The 16,176-nt window shown below is 41.8% G+C and overlaps 1 protein-coding gene across 1 annotated transcript; it reads left to right on the top strand.

Annotated features, from left to right (window-relative positions):
• Positions 1 to 645: 645 nt before the first annotated feature.
• On the top strand, positions 646 to 13,641 carry ankef1a (ankyrin repeat and EF-hand domain containing 1a). The gene is made up of 10 exons (XM_069657633.1): positions 646 to 835; positions 1,214 to 1,375; positions 4,450 to 4,649; positions 4,798 to 4,947; positions 5,184 to 5,307; positions 6,686 to 7,508; positions 10,065 to 10,291; positions 10,520 to 10,659; positions 12,820 to 12,975; positions 13,410 to 13,641. The coding sequence occupies exons 1-10, from the start codon at positions 646 to 648 to the stop codon at positions 13,563 to 13,565; spliced, it is 2,328 nt and encodes a 775-aa protein (XP_069513734.1). The 3' UTR covers positions 13,566 to 13,641.
• Positions 13,642 to 16,176: the final 2,535 nt, after the last annotated feature.

The following is a 16,176-nucleotide window of genomic DNA, read 5'->3' as shown; positions in this document are numbered from 1 at the left end:
CAGTCCACGTTGCCTTTTAATGTGGGTCTATTGTTTTAGCGTTAAATGCTCAATTTACCGCATTTTGATGATTTATTTGGGATAATTCTTCATGTTTTTAAATTCAGTCGAAACTGGCCAAGGGGTCAAAAGTGAAAGAGCAATGTGTCATACGCGATTATTTAATATGTCACGGTATAATTTAAAATAATGAGCACACAGCTGTTCTCTTGATATGAGCAGTATCGAGAAGTAACTTAGCTTACTTTATGCTACATTTTTTGTAATCTTCAGTGAATTTGTCCCATACTGAGGTTGAACTTTACTGCTTTCGGAGTAAAAACAAATAAAGTTTTGTTCTGTGTAAAGCTTCCGTACTCTGGCTGTCCACAGTAATAACTCGCGGTGTCAAAACCAACAACGTTCGTGCTCTGACCATGTTGATTTTATATTATTGATTGCTTTAACAACATAACACCTAAACATTAAAAACCTACCAGAATTGCATAACTGACTTTTCAAAAAAAGCCACACAAGTGCCACACATCACTGTTGGTCATTAGAATGAATACCTGCATATTTTTCACACAAGCTGTGTCCCAACTGAGTTAATCATGCAGTATCTCCATTTTCTTTTTTTCCCATCAGCCCTTGTCAAACCCCATAATGAGTGGCAGAGAAGCAGAGGGCCGCCTGCAGGTCCTTCAGATCTACCGCCTGCTGCAGTGCGTCCGTGAAGGGGATAAGGGGCAAATAGAGAAGATGGTGAATCTCGGAGTGGAAAATCTCATCAATCTCACTGAGCCAAAAGACGGAACTGGGGTGCTTCACGTTGCAGTTTCAGCAAACAATCAGGGTGATGGGTCTTCTCTGTACTCTGACAGGTTATAGGGGCTTCACCGGCCTGCTGTAGCACTCTGATTCTCTCGAAATAAAGTCTTATTTGGTAGTGGCCACCATTTGACACAAGCATTTTTACGTATCTTGAATGCAGTAAACATCCAGTTTAAGGTTAAGCAGTTAGATTTATGTGTTCACAACTTCCAAAATCATACGTTTTTTGTTTTTTCCCCTCTGTACAGTAAGAGAGCATTCACACGGAACAGTTGTCCCATTTTTTGTGCTTTAGCAACACAAATCAGGCAGTTCAGGAGAATGTCCTGCAAACCAAAGTATTGTCTCAGAGTTACTTCATCCCTCTGACAGTTTGCATACTCTCCCTGACTTCTTACAGACCTGGTCAGCTTCCTTCTCTCACAGGGAGCACACCCCGATCTCCAGGACAAGAAAGGCCGCACAGCAGCCATGTTGGCTGCTGAGATTGGCAATGATGTCATAGTTGAATTGCTGGTCCAGAACCATGCTAACCTGAGGCTCCAGGACACCGAGGGCAAAGGTGAGCAGTAGCAAGCAATCCCATTTGCATATCGCTTGGGCCAAAAAAACTAAACTTGGGCAGATTCTTGGTTACAGAAGAGCAGAATTTGTTAAGATTTGATACTTTAAATCATTTAAATTTACTGAGATGGAAGACCTGATTACAATAGGAGGCATAGAGATGCCAAATTATGCCACTGTCAAATATGTTTACAACTGTATGGCAAGCGGGTAAAAACGATAAGGGACATGTTTATAGATTAAGGAGAAATTGATTCAGATTGAGACAGTAATTCAAAACGGTTTCAGGAAAAGGAGTCATTCAAAAATATCCGCAGCATTCTGCGCTATGGCCATTTCCATTTCACTCAAATAAGGTGAAAAGACTCAGAGAGACAAGGCAGCAGACAATAAGGACATGCAGTAAGTTTAAAAAATAGGTGGTGCTTATAATTGCAGATATTAAATTATATATACATTCAATAATCGTCAGAATAAAGTCGATGACAATGTTGCAAAAGAAACTACTAACGTGGGTACTTTTGAATTTTGGACTGACAGTTATAAGCTGTTAAAAGCAATTTGAAGACATTTCTGTGAGCTGCATGTGGCACTTTATTTTTGACATAAGTTTGTCTTAATGATGAACTAATAATTAAATCATCATTTGTAGGAACTTGTATAATAGACTTAAGTTTAGTGCTTTGTATAAGGTCATAATCCTATATATATTAGGGATGCACGATATTGGATTTTTTGCCGATATCCGATATTTTACAACTCATTTAGCCGATTACCGATACAGATACCGATATTTTTTCCCCGCACACCTAATTGCAGAGATCATCAACTCTCTTCTGTATTGGAATTAGCGTACAGTATAATGGTGATACTCTTATCACATTTGTAACAACGGTCGGGGTGACGGGTCTTGAGATGGTTAATCAAGTTTGTAGTGTTGAAAGACTTTGCCTTGGCTCCTCCTCGCATCACCGAAGCTGAGCAGTCATTGCAAATAGCAGTTTTGCTATCTATTTCGGACACTTTGAAAAACTTCCACACCACGGACATTTTGGCTTCTAACTCTCTCATGCTGCAGGTAGACACACGTGACGTCATTACGCTGCGCCGCGCTGCGCAGGTCTTCTTCGCGCCGGGGACATTGCGCCGAGGTCGGGCATTTAATCAAGTATGCAGCAGCCCATTATTTTATCGGTTAATTATATCGGCGGATATCAGCGTGTTGGCCGATATCCAATAGTTCGTTTTTAAGCCAATATCGGCCGATACCGATAACGTGCCGATAATATCGTGCATCCCTAATATATATGTATGTTTTCCTGTGAATCCACCTTAAATGCTTAAGAGAGCATTAGTCTACCTCTAAATACCAAAAGGCATTATTAAACTGATTTAAAGCAACTAGTGTTTCTCCTGTTATATTGTTTCGAATATCAGACAGACAATACATTTTAATCCATAAGTAAAAGTCTTATATAAAGCTTGTACCTACAGTTTAAATAATGTATGTGGCTTTAATGAGGAGAGGATAATGGAACAACTTCCCTTCCACTAACGGATTCTCATTTGAGCTTGAAGTGTCGATTTCTCAAACGGAGGTGTTTTCCATCTCAAGTTAGAGCAGCGGGTTCATTCTGAATGCCTTGCCTTGTCTTACAGCTCATAAAAATGCATGCTGCTTCTGTTTACATATTGATGGCGAGACAGTATCCTGGACAACTCCAATCAGTGATACTACACATTTATTCAGGACCATTTTAAACCAATTGTGATAATGACCCCAATTACAGTGGATCCGGGGCATCAATTACTGCAGACGGTACTCTTTTCAAAAGAGGGTGAACGAGAGAGGGGAGGAGGGAGAGAAGCGGAGGTTGAATTAGTCAGAAAAGTTTTTTAGTGCGTGCTTGTGTGCGTGCTTTTGTATAATGTATGTACTGTATGTTGTGTGTGTATTGGTGTGCACAGTTTGGCGCGTGCGAGTGTACGTGTGTGTCAGGCAGTGTGGGTACACCTAATTACAGATCAACCACTAATGGTGATCCTCTCCCGTGCTACATGCTGAGTAACCTGATATGATCCTGCACTCTCCAAGGAGTGGTTCGGCCCTGTCTCAACACTCACAGCCAAGTCTTTTCCCCGGTCGGCTCAGTGTCAATACTCACACATTTGCCTGTTTTAAGGAAGGGACAAGAACTCGCTCACCCCTGATTACTGTGACGTGCCATTGTTTAAAGCCCTCCAGCCCACAGATACTCCATGGGACATGAGGTTTTAGTTATACCATACAGGGACGTCCTGATCAAGTTTTTTGGCCCCCAATCCTGGTCCAAGTTATGTAAAGTTATCTACCGATACGGTTACTCGATTATGATCCAACACTTCTACTTTTTTAGATAATACAGATACTGGAATCGGCTGTTTATTGGCAGGGCTTTTGTTGCATTTGCAATGCCGGGGTGATTGTGGTTGCCGTTGGCTCCTCACAATGTCTGTCACTTCCCATGCCAGTGCATGGGAAAGCACCATTCACCATAGATGACAGCAAAAGTTCAAGAGACCTTCACACTGAGTTGTAATGAAACAAGTGCACATGAGCTAGGTAGACCACATATATAAACATTTACATAATGTTCTTTGCTGTTTATAGTGTGTGTTGTTTTGCCACAGGCTGGCTACAGCCTCTGTTCTTACACACACAGAGAGCTCAGCGGAGTGGATGAGAGAGTTGGAGATGTCGAATAAAACCTTTATAGGTCAGTGTGTGACAGCGACTGTAAAACAAGAATCAGATTGGGCTCAATATGGCCGATGGAGATAAGTTAAATGCAGCCTTAAAGGCCGCAGAGATCTGGTACCATAGTATATAATATGATCTGGTTGGAACCCAACCACTCGGCTTCAAGGGCAGAACCGATCAAATTTATTTTGATAATGTCGTTATCAAGCTTTTTTCTTCAGTTGCAACTCAAGAGCTCAAGTTTAAATCAAGTATCACTCCCGCACAATTCAATCACTTAACATTTATTAACTTATCCTAATCTTTTGTAACCCCCCCTCCTCTTACTAAAGGTGTGCTGTTCTACTGCATGTACCCCACCAAGCGCCACACTCGCTGCCTGCAGGTGGCATTAAAGAGCCAGGCAGACGTCAACAATGTGTCAGCGCAGGGAAGTCATGTCTTCCAGTTGATGTGTGAAAAAGCAGAGAGGCGCACCCTCATGTGTCTCATCATGCTGGATGGAGGGGCAGACCCTAATGCAACAAATCAGGTACAAATTGCTTGAAGGGACTAAACTGAGGTAGTGTTACTAAATGTGTGGTAAATTGTCTGAGCAAACAATATTATGATGCAGAAAGAGATGCTTGTTGTGTTGTTTTGTGTGTGACTCCTTTCCCCTCTCTGCTCTGTCCCTTTAGAAAACGGGCTTCACAGCTTTGATGGGTGCAGCTAGGGCCGGCTCGCTCCAGCTCGTCAGAGCCATTCTTAAGAATGGGGGAAATCCTAATTCCCTGGACCAAAACCGCCTCACAGCGGTGCACTATGCTGCCATGGGGGGCTTCTTTGAGGTGATGTATCAGCTCACCCAGTCACTTTTTTACCATTGAAAGATAACCAATCACTATGAAGTTGTGTTTAAACGTGAGAGCTGTTACCAGAATCTTTTTGCATGAAGTTTTGACCATATGATCAAAGCGTTAGCTGATTCTCTTTTTCTAAATGTCTTATTTGGGCCCTATCCATATTACAGATTTGAGATGAAGGATTTAAGTGGGTTGCTCTGTGGTGTTTTGGTGTCTTCCAGGTGATTCAGGCACTGTCAGCATACTCAGCAGACATGGGCGTCATCAACCTGGAAGACTGCACGTCCCTACACTACGCTGCAGCCATGGGCAATGCTAACTGCTGCAAGTTCCTGGCACAGAGAGGTGCTGTGCGAGTGTCTAACAATAACAGGCTTTTTTAGTTTTTAAAGGCAGGAAAGGATAGCTATGTAGTAACTAATCAAAATCCCTAAAGGATTGTGGTCACAACGTAGAGACAGGCCCATGGGTCCGTTTCACAAAGCAGGTTTATTGAAAACTCTGAGTCTGTTAACCCTGAAATGAGGGAAACTCTGAGTTTTCCGTTTCACAAAGGGAGGTAATTTAAGCTCTCGGTCAGTTACCGTAGTAACAGACTCTATGAACCTAACCTGGTCGCGAGCAGGTTTTCTTCAGGAAACTCAGAGTTTCGCTCTGTCTCCTCCTTCTAGAATATAAAACCGATTCGGTTTTATATTCTCTTATATTCTCTTATATTCTATCAATTCGACTTCCTCGTTCATGCAGCCCGTCTCACGCGTGTGTTTGAGCGGTTACCGAATTAAAAGAAACGTTGCGTCTCTGTGCTGCTCTGACCGCTTTGCAAAAGTCTTTTATAATTATGATAAAAAAAATCAAAAGACAAATCTGTGTCAAAGTCATCATTTTTAGATTTTCCACCACCACTGCCGAGAGCACTCAAATAAGACGCCGTAAGTTATTGGAATTATTTTTTTTTTAAACTAACACATTCAGTTTAATCAACATGAATTATAATGTATGTGAAGTCAGCATCATGTTAGGGATAAAGCTAATGCACATTAAAACAGCCACTGAATGATATTTAATCTGTTTAATATTTAAAATATGATTGAAGTGCTTCCATGTACGTTTTTCTCCCGCTAGATTGCTCCTAAATTAATATACATTTTAGCTTCCGATTGTGATTAAGTATTAAATAAATAGACCAGTTCAAACTTGCGCATTTACTCGAGCATCAGTTTCTTCCCACGCTGCTTCTCTCTCTTTTGCAGCTGCAGCCGTGTTACTTTATTTTTCTAAAAACAAGCTCGTATTCGCTGAACGTCCGCATGAGGATTTCGAGCTCCGCTGGTGTGACGTAGGAGGACCTCTTTTTGTGTACCGTTGCCATGGTGAATCGTGGTGTCGGGGCTCCATGAATGCTGACTTTTTACAGTCAGCGTGCACGCACTTAACTCCGGGTGAACCTACTCAGAGTTGATTGAACTAACTCTGATCAGCTGTTCTGGAACCGAAAACTCAGAGTTTCCTATCTCAGAGTAGATCGACTCAGAGTTCAGGGTTAGACTCAGAGTTTGTTGAACCTGCTTTGTGAAACGGACCCCAGTCTTTTGGTCTCTTCTTTATTGTGCAGTATTTCACACAAAAAACAAGAAAGTCATAGAAGAGTATGTATCAGAAAACGCAGACCACTAACCAACCATTTGTTTATCTTTCTCCTGAAACAATGCTCTGTGTTCAGGTTGTAACCCAAAACTGAAGAACCAGGACGGTTTCCTGGCGCGTCAGATTGCCAAAGATGCTGGCCACAAAGCAGCAGCCAAGGAGCTGCGGAAAGCAGAGAGGCAACAGGGAAAAGGCAAAAAGTCCAGCAGTGTCAGCCTTCTGTCAGACCTCTGGGCCCTGACCCTCCATGACTGGTCTCATGAGTACGAGGAAGAATTACGGCAAGCCTTTGGGGACAATTCAGAAACGGTTACCACGGAAATGTTTATTTCAGTGTTAGAAGATCTAAAAGCTCCAGTTGAATTGGACCAGCTCCACACAGTCGTCTCAGTCCATGACAAGGGCAGAGAGGGCTGTGTCAACATTAATGATTTCATCAAAGGTGTCAAATACATCAAGAAGCCATTCCTCCTCTCCTCTTATGTGCCTAAGAAGAAAAGGGGTGAAAAGGGAGGAAAAGGAGGTAAAAAGAAGGCTAAGTTTGTCCTTCCACTGCCCATTTGCACACTCCCCCCAGATCTCATGCCCCGGCGACCAGATGGAGGACCTCCCCACTTTATGATTGAGACTTACTACAACTGCTCAGACCCCCGTCGATTTGACCGAGATCACCCGCCAGAACATCCCATAATAAACGACTCAGGGTGGTACTTGGAAAAGCCAGAGAAGATCTACGTCAATATCAACTACTGTGTGAAGAGCGGAGACCTGGAGTCGCTGGACCTCGCTTTCAGTCAGGGAGTTCCTGTGGATGCGAAAGATCAGTTTTACAAGACCCCGCTGATGGTGGCCTGCTCCAGTGGCAACTACGAGGTGGCTCAGTACCTCCTCAGTCGTGGGTGAGAAAATAGTGTTTTATCTTTTGGGGCTTTTACATCTTGGAAACATTCATTTCACCACTTTCAACACAAACATGCTTTTTATTGACAGTTTACTTATAGTTTAGTTACGATTATTTATCACACTTAAGTGGAACGGACAGACAACACTGTGTATTTAAAGCAGTGTTAAAAAGGTTTGTTCTTAGTGATGAACCATCCAAGTGAGTCTTATTGCCTGAATCTGCTGCTTTTTTTATAGAGCTTTATAGCTTCCATCAGATCATTGCCGCTGTCTGGCCTGCAACTGTAGCATTTTGGTTGATTCTTACAGCTCTTACGGTGTTGTTGCTGCTCACAGAGGGCAGCAGCTGTCACTGTACACTACCTGGTCAGCATGAAATGGCAAACAGACGCATTTAGTGACTAATTTATAAACAAAGTGGAGCATTTAGCAGCTAAGGAGGAGTTTGTGGAGACCTAAAACAGAGCAACATTCATTCAAACTCCTAGCGTGTTGAAAACTTTCCTTTTTAATCTTAAGTCAAATCAAGTTTATTTATATAGCACATTTAAAAACAACCAGAGATTGACCAAAGTGCTGTCCAAGTTAAAATAAACGGCACACCAAAACAACAAAAGCAACAATATATAACAACAGAAAAAATACAAAGCAATAATATGTGTCTAAAACACTAGAAACACTAAGAGCAACCAAAGGCCATAGAAAACATGTACGTTTTGAGTTTTATCTTAAAAGAGTCAATGGAGGGGCAACATCTGATGGACAATGGTAGGCTATTCCAAAGCTTTGGAGCTGCCACTGCAAAGGCGCGGTCTCCCTTACCCACTAGCCTTGATCTTGGAACAGCTAAAAAAACAGTTGCTCTGAGGATCTGAGGGGCCTAGTGGTAGAGTAAGGGCAAAGGAGTTCTGAGATATACGAGGGTGCCAGCCCATGTGTGGCCTTAAAAACAATTAAAAGAACCTTAAAATCAATCCTGTATTTAACAGGCAGCCAATGCAGGGATGCTAGTGTCGGCTTGACTGTTTCTGCATCTGCCAGATGTTTTGTTTTCCGATCTAGCATGCCATTTTTTTAATTGCATGATAAAATATGTTTAAGCATACTTTTTTCACTATCTGAGTAAGTAATTTTTTGTTTATGTGGCTCAACAGTCATCTACCGCAGACGCCTTTAACTGCAGTAGAATGTGTCAGCATAGATGTGCCTAGTCGTAGGTTTGGATGGTGTGACGGGTGTAAATATTTATCTCCACGCTGGCAAAGTGAAGCCTCACGCAGGGCTTACACTCCACTATTATACTACTAACTACGACTCACATGGCCAAAACATGATTATAATGCTGCTCAAAAACTACTTCCTGTTTAAAAAAGCTGGTTATGGATGGTAGCCCTTTTGTTCGTAATTCAACACAAGAGCACCACTGTCAGAGAGCACCCTAAGTGACAATACCTTTTTCATGTGAGTGCTTCATTACAAAATCTGACCAACATTCGCCAGTCTGACACTTTTCATATGAAGCAGCAGCAGTAAGACAGGTTGGTTTTGCATTAGCAGTAAATGTATACAGCTCTGATATAGGAATGCACAAGATTATCGGCACGTTATCGGTATCGGATATCGGCCAACACGCCGATATCCGCCGGTATAATTAACCGATAAAATAATGGGCTGCTGCATACTTGATTAAATGCCCGACCTGCGCGGCGCAGCGTGATGACATCACTTGTGTCTACCTGCAGCATGAGAGAGTTAGAAGCCAAAATGTCCGTGGTGTGGAAGTTTTTCAAAGTGTCCGAAATAGACAGCAAAACTGCTATTTGCAATGACTGCTCAGCTTCGGTGATGCGAGGAGGAGCCAAGGCAAAGTCTTTCAACACTACAAACTTGATTAACCATCTCAAGACCCGTCACCCCGACCGTTGTAACAAATGTGATAAGAGTATCACCATTATACTGTACGCTAATTCCAATACAGAAGAGGGTTGATGATCTCTGCAATTAGGTGTGCGGGAAAAAAATATCGGTATCAGTAATCGGCTAAATGAGTTGTAAAATATCGGCATATCGGATATCGGCAAAAAATCTAATATCGTGCATCCCTACTCTGATATGGTCAAAGGAATGTAAAAGTAGACAGTGAGGCTGGTGCCAGAGGTATAAAGTTACAAACAGTGATGCTGGATAGAATGCCTACATCTTTCATGCCCAGGAATGCTGTCACTTACAATGAAACCCATATGCTCACTCTGAAGAACATAGAAAGATAATGAGTGATTGCTAACACAAAAACGCATTTAAGATTTTTAGGTTAAAAGTTCAGAAAATTATTTCAAATTAAAAATTGAGCCTTTTGTTCAACATTCATGAATAGTCATTAACGCTAAGCAGAGTCTTTCAAATCTTACTCTTTATTTGATTTACTATAAAATTTGTTTGCAAAATCTGAAAAGTTGTTTAGAGTAGATAATAGTAGTTATCAAGTGTACAACAAAAAACAAGTACTGACAAATGCATGATTGAAACACGCCATTTCATACCTGTTCCTGCAGGGCGGACGTGAACGTGTGTGACCAGTTCTCCTGGACGCCTCTCCACCATGCGGCTCACGCTGGCCAAGTGGAGCTTATTGAGCTCCTGTTGGAGGCCGGGGCCACCATAGATGCCAAGGCCCTCAGTGGAGGGACGCCCCTCATGAGGGCCATCGAGAGCTCTCGGCCCTCCTGTGTGGACTTCCTCATCAAGGCGGGTGCCAGTGTTAACGCAGAGAACAAGAAAGGTTCGACATCTGAAATATATCAGAGCTGGGTTTTTTTAAACTAATGTTGATGTAAATTTAATTTGGAGAATTTTTAAGGTATTCTAGTAACAGGGTTTCAGGTATTTTCTTATATTTGTTTATTGAACTGATCTTTGACCTTCATTTACAAACAAAAACACTGAAGTGATGGTGGCAAGCTGTCTCTTATTTATGGTTAACACTGTGACCCTATTTTCTTTCCCTCAGAACAAAACTGCCTTGACATCGCCAGAGCTTTTGCAGACTCCAGGGTAATTGACTTGGTCAAAGACAAACTGGATTCTTTACCAAAACCAAAGGAGACAGCAAAGGGAAAGGGGGACAAAGCTAAAAAGCCTAAAGACAAGGTACCCAAGTAACTTCATTAAAATCTATTTACCACCTGATTAAAATCTTTCCTGTTTGAGTATTTGTGTTAAATGAAAATTTAACTTTCACTTTCATTCCACACGGGCCCTGTCCTTTCTGCTGCCACTCCTAGTCCAGTCATTAAAATGGAAACACAGTGGCAGAGTAAAACTCGACCAACATTTGACTGAAAATATTCTCCCACCGTGGTTTTCATCAGTTTACTTCAGCTTCTTCTTTCAGCTCGAGAAACCCGAGCCCGTAAAGAGATCTGATTACTGTAAGGTAGCAACTTGTCAGCAAATTAGACCAGACGTGTTATGTTACAACCAGAGCATGCTGCTGCTTCAATCTGCATTTCCTATAATCAGGCCTAAATCTGACAACATGTACTGATTTTGTCGCTACTACTCTGAAAGTCCCAGGTGGGCCATAGCACATTCAGGAATATCCACAGCTCAATAAAGCAGCAAGCAGCAATTCTGGGGGGCAAGAAAGAACAGAATAAATTGCACACACATACAGCGTGAAGCTGTCTACTAAGTTGGCATTTTGTATCATAAAAGAGGAAACTTTGGGGACAAGCCCGCTGGCTGTTTGTGCTTCTGCTGAAGAGTCTGTAGCGAATGAGAAAGGATAATGACAGTCTTGAAAGAAGTACATAAATTCACTCGCTACTATAAAAACTGATAGGCCTATCAGGTTCCATCCACTGTGAGTCAACAGCTGTAAATAATGGATGCATGCTCAAACGGCAACACTATTCATTGCAATGTAATGCTCGCTTCTGGCTTTGAACCTGTGATTCTGAGATTCTGATGCTCTACTTTTCAAACCTTAGACCATAACAAAGTAAATGTCCTACTTTGGTAGTTAGGGCACATTGTAAACTAGATAAATGTCAAATATGGCCATCATTCCGTCAGATGTCACAGACGGTGGGTTCCTCATATAAGAATGTTAGTTAGACCTTTTGTAACTTTTTGTCTACTTTAAAAGCTACATGTCACGGGGTTTTATAAGGGCACACAAAAGAGCCTCAGATTTAGACAAACTTTACTTCACTATTTAAAACTGAAAATATTTTTGGAACTCATATGGTAGAGCTTGCACCATTTAAGGCTGAGTCCTCTTTGTGATTCCGAACCTGGCCCTCTGATGCATGAACCCCCTCTCTCTCCCCTACATTCCCTGTCTAGCTTTAGAGGTCTCTGTCCATTAAAGGCAAAACTGCCTTCTAAATAAAGTCTAAAAATAAAATCTAAATTCTAAATAAAAAAGTAAAAATGGTGGCCATATGCATTGGCCGATATCGACCAAGTTCATTTAATACTTCTTGAACTAAAGTGTTCAAAACCAGCCACATTTCCGAGACTGAAAAAGGAAGTGTGCATGTCAAAGTAAAGCACGGGTAGTGATAGAGAGATGTCTGTATTGGCTGAACCTGCATTTCTTGGACTACCTTCCATCATATTTGATTGAATAATATGTCATCTGCTATAAAGTAGAAAGACACCTGTTGCTCTGAGAGTGTAAAAGTAGAAAAAGCATATGGCGGAAACATGGACACATTTTTTGCGTCATTTATCAAACACCCAAAATCAGGACGGGATTATATTATCCAACAGGAGAGGCACAGGACCTTTAGTGGCAGTCCAACCGGCACCATGTAATCGTAAATATTGTCTCAGCTGCACTTTTAGTCGTTTAGATTTGTGTGTGTGTGTGTGTGTGTGTTTTTTTAGAGATTGGAGACCGGGCTACAGCACTATCCTCGACGCCTTGTGATTGAACTGATTCTATGAAGTTTTCATGTCATCTCTAAATTTGAATTTTGAAACCACAGTACTTTTAATGGTCTTAAGTAATTAACATTGCTTTATGCTGTCTGATAAACAAGTGCATGATTTATTCAAAAAATCAGAAAGGCCAGAGTTTAAAACCTCAAACTGACAAATGTTACAATTTTTCCATTCTTACTCATTTCCTTCTCTTTATTTGTGTAATATTCTTAATGTCTCTGCTGACGCGATGCAAGCTAAACCCTTCAGGTCTGATCCGTAACCTCTCTCCGCCTGACTGACGTGAATCTGACACCTGAAGACGTTGGACAGCCAATGAAAATGCGTACATTCTTTAAATCTTGGTGTCCCCTACAGGGCGTTGCTTCAGGAGTTGCGCTTCATGCGGAGACATCGACCCCAACAGCAGGAAACACCTCCCCCCAGAAGGATTCGAAGAGCGTCATCCTGCAAAACACCAGGATCACTACGGGGAACACCAACACTGTGGATATCAGCTTTGTGCCAAAAACAGTAGGGCTCATCACCATGCACTGGAGGTTGCCTAAATGTACTTTAGCATCTGCTTGCTATTAGTTTCTGCTTCAGCATGCCATTGAGTTTTGCTGCTGTACTGTATGCAGAAAGTCTGGCCTTCCAATTTCTGCATCGTATTGTTGTACAAGATCAAAACTATTGTCAAAAAGTATTGCATCCAAGATAAACATGAACCACAGACACACTTGAATTGAGCGCTGTCGTAACTGTAATTGCACAACCATCACATTCAGAGGAGCGTTGATTAGCATACTACGCACGGTAAACTCAGCTCGAGCAGTCTGCCTTCTCAACAAACAACTCTAGCAAACTTCTCCTGTATTCCCACTACTGCACATCAGTTTCGCACTGTACCCACCTTCATCAATAATTAAAGTTCTCTTTCACAGCGATCTGTGTGTCTGTTTCAGGTTTGGGGGAAGCCGCCAACCACCAGCCAGCTAATGTCAAAGATGGAGAGACGGAAGGAGCTCTTATCTCTTGAGGTGGACTTGGACGACTTCATGATGCCTTTCAGCCAAAACGTTCAGAGGAAAACGCTGGGGCTGTCCAAAACCACAGACTAGGCCCGGAGGAGGTTAGGCAGAGAGAGACACTCAGACACTTTAGATCATAGTCTGTAACCCGAGCTGGCTGGCCACCTGTCACAATGATGCACACTGGATTTGTTTTGAATCTATTTTTCTATAACAGAAAATGTAATTAACAGTTGGACATCATGTTACTAAACCTTTATTTTTGTATTTTGTTAATGTAGTTTGTTTATAATGTCGCGTCTCCATCTGCTCTCACTGTACGGAATTAATGCCAAAATAGCCCCCTTGCGATGGTGACGTCGTTTGGAGCCATAGCTGCGCGGTAGAGATCGGCTGGTGGAGCCACCGTAGCCACTTCTGCTAACAAAAACACACACTTAACTTACTGAAAAAAACAGCAAAGATCCCGCACGCCGGCGTGTTTAACAGCAGAACAGCTTCTTGTGTTGGTCTGAGGTTAACATTCACAGGTATGTAAACTTCAGTGACTGTAGTGATTGTTTTAGTTACGTCTCCTCTCGCCGTTCGTCCTCTACTCTGCTAATCAGGAACAGATCAGCTGCAGGAGCCGTATTTGTCAACAGAGCTGTCAATCATCCTTTTTAGCATCAAATAACTAATTAAAAATAAACTTGTCAGAAAAATGAACACTTGGACGTAAATCAGCATGATAAGAACTAACTATAATGACAGAAACCATGTTTGAGAAAAATGTATTGGGCGTGTATTTTGATTTTATAGTTTGACTCATGTCCCATCTGTTAACATGGAGGAGGCGGGCTTTATGACCTATACTGCAGCCAGTCAGCAGGGGGCGCTCAACATGTTTTGGCTTCACTTTTAGGGAGCTGTCATGTCATCCATCTTTTTATACAGTCAATGTTCAATATCAAAATCATTAGTAGGTAGTACATGTCAGTTGTGCATGTATAGTTTTTCTGCAGCAATGTAGTATGGGTAGAGTCTGTCTTAATAAACAAATGACAGTCATGCAAGTACGTAAAAACTAAATACAGATCATTCTCAGGTACAAACTATTGAGTACTGTATATCTACTATGCACAGCAACAGGGGCTGTTGGTGTCTCTTGGCAACTGTTCACATAAGAAAAAAATGTAACGTATCTCTTACGCCGAACATGTTCTGAATATAAAGAACTGCACATAAATAAAGAGTCAGTGGCTGCTGTACTTACTCTGCTTATGGTCTGATTCAAACCCCCCAAAAACTGGTGTCTAAAATCATGCGGTCCTCGAAGTGAATCGCATAGCTACACAGTTTTCAAGTTAAAAGTTAACAATTCTCACTTTCATAAATTAGTCACTCACTGTATACTCAGACTGCTGAGGCCTCATATCGTCTGCAAATAATCTTTGAAATGTTTCATTGCACACAGCCCCCGTCGCTTACACTGGCACTCAGTGGACACAAAGTGGTTGCAGCAAGGAAAACATGTCATCTATAACATATATCATAACATTACACTTGCTTAGTGCAACTCATTCAAGTAATCCAAGCAGTTTACAGACCAATAGATCGATATCCTATTATAGTATCCAAAGAAGATGTGCTCTACTGTGCAGGGGCAGAAACTGTAGTGTAAGTACAGACTGCAGTCATAAAGTTGGTTGAAATCCTCCCCTGACTCTGCAGTGATTCGAGCTGCAGCGAGAGACGAGGAGAGTCTGTTAGAAGTGTCAGGAGGAAGCTGCTGAGGAGAGGGAAAGACAGAGGCTGCCCTCTCATAGTGTTTCTTTCTCTCTTTCCTTTGTTCCATGCATCCTCTCATTTGTCTATTTTATCTTCCCTCTTTGCTGCTTTCTCTGTTTTCTTCTTCCTTCCTTTCTGTCAGCACTGCTTCATATGCCTCCTCCCTCCCCCCCTCTTTCTGTTATTTATATCTTTGTTTTGGTCTTTCCTTCTTCCCTGGATCCACTCTTTCGTTCATTCATTCTTTGTGTAGTCACAAAAAAAGCACACTTCATTAATTAGAAAGGACGAGACATTCGTTTGATCGCTCACTTCCTTTCTTTCTCCTTACAGACAAACAAACAACCACACTTGTTCATTCATTAGAGAGGAGAAGACATTTGACTGGTGGCTCCCTTTATGTTTACCAGCTTTCTTTCTCTGGAACATTCTTTAGATGTGCACCATGACAAACACTTGTAATCATCAAATAACAAACTTTCTGTTTATGCAGCCGGAGATACATTCAGTTCAGTTGTAACTACCCCCCCCCCTTTGACTATTCTTGTGTTTCATTTCACAACTGGTGGTCCTTCATGTCGCTAAGACTGACGGCTGAACATCAAGCTGCTGGCACAAAATAACTGCTCCGTGCAGTTCCACGTTGTGACCAGCGTGTGGCGCTGTTTGGCAAACTTAGCAATGCAGGGGTTTGGTTGTTTATTGCTGTGTGATGGGAGAACAGAAAAACTTGGAGGGAGCACTCGAGTTTCCTCGCACAGAAAGACTTCAAAATGGCAGCCATGTGTTTACTGTTCTCATGTTAGACACTCAGGCGGCTTTGAAACAGGAATCTGCATCTCACATACAACATTAATGAGGATGTCGTTTTAAGAAAGCACCTCTCTCCTCCGTGCATTAGTTTTGCCTTGATTAACATATTACATAAACG

This window comes from Semicossyphus pulcher, unplaced genomic scaffold, assembly GCF_022749685.1.
Source record: "Semicossyphus pulcher isolate SPU_LCO1_2020_fin unplaced genomic scaffold, fSemPul1.0.p SCAF_11, whole genome shotgun sequence".
Taxonomy (NCBI): domain Eukaryota; kingdom Metazoa; phylum Chordata; class Actinopteri; order Labriformes; family Labridae; genus Semicossyphus; species Semicossyphus pulcher.
This window is presented reverse-complemented; position numbering and strand designations above follow the sequence as displayed.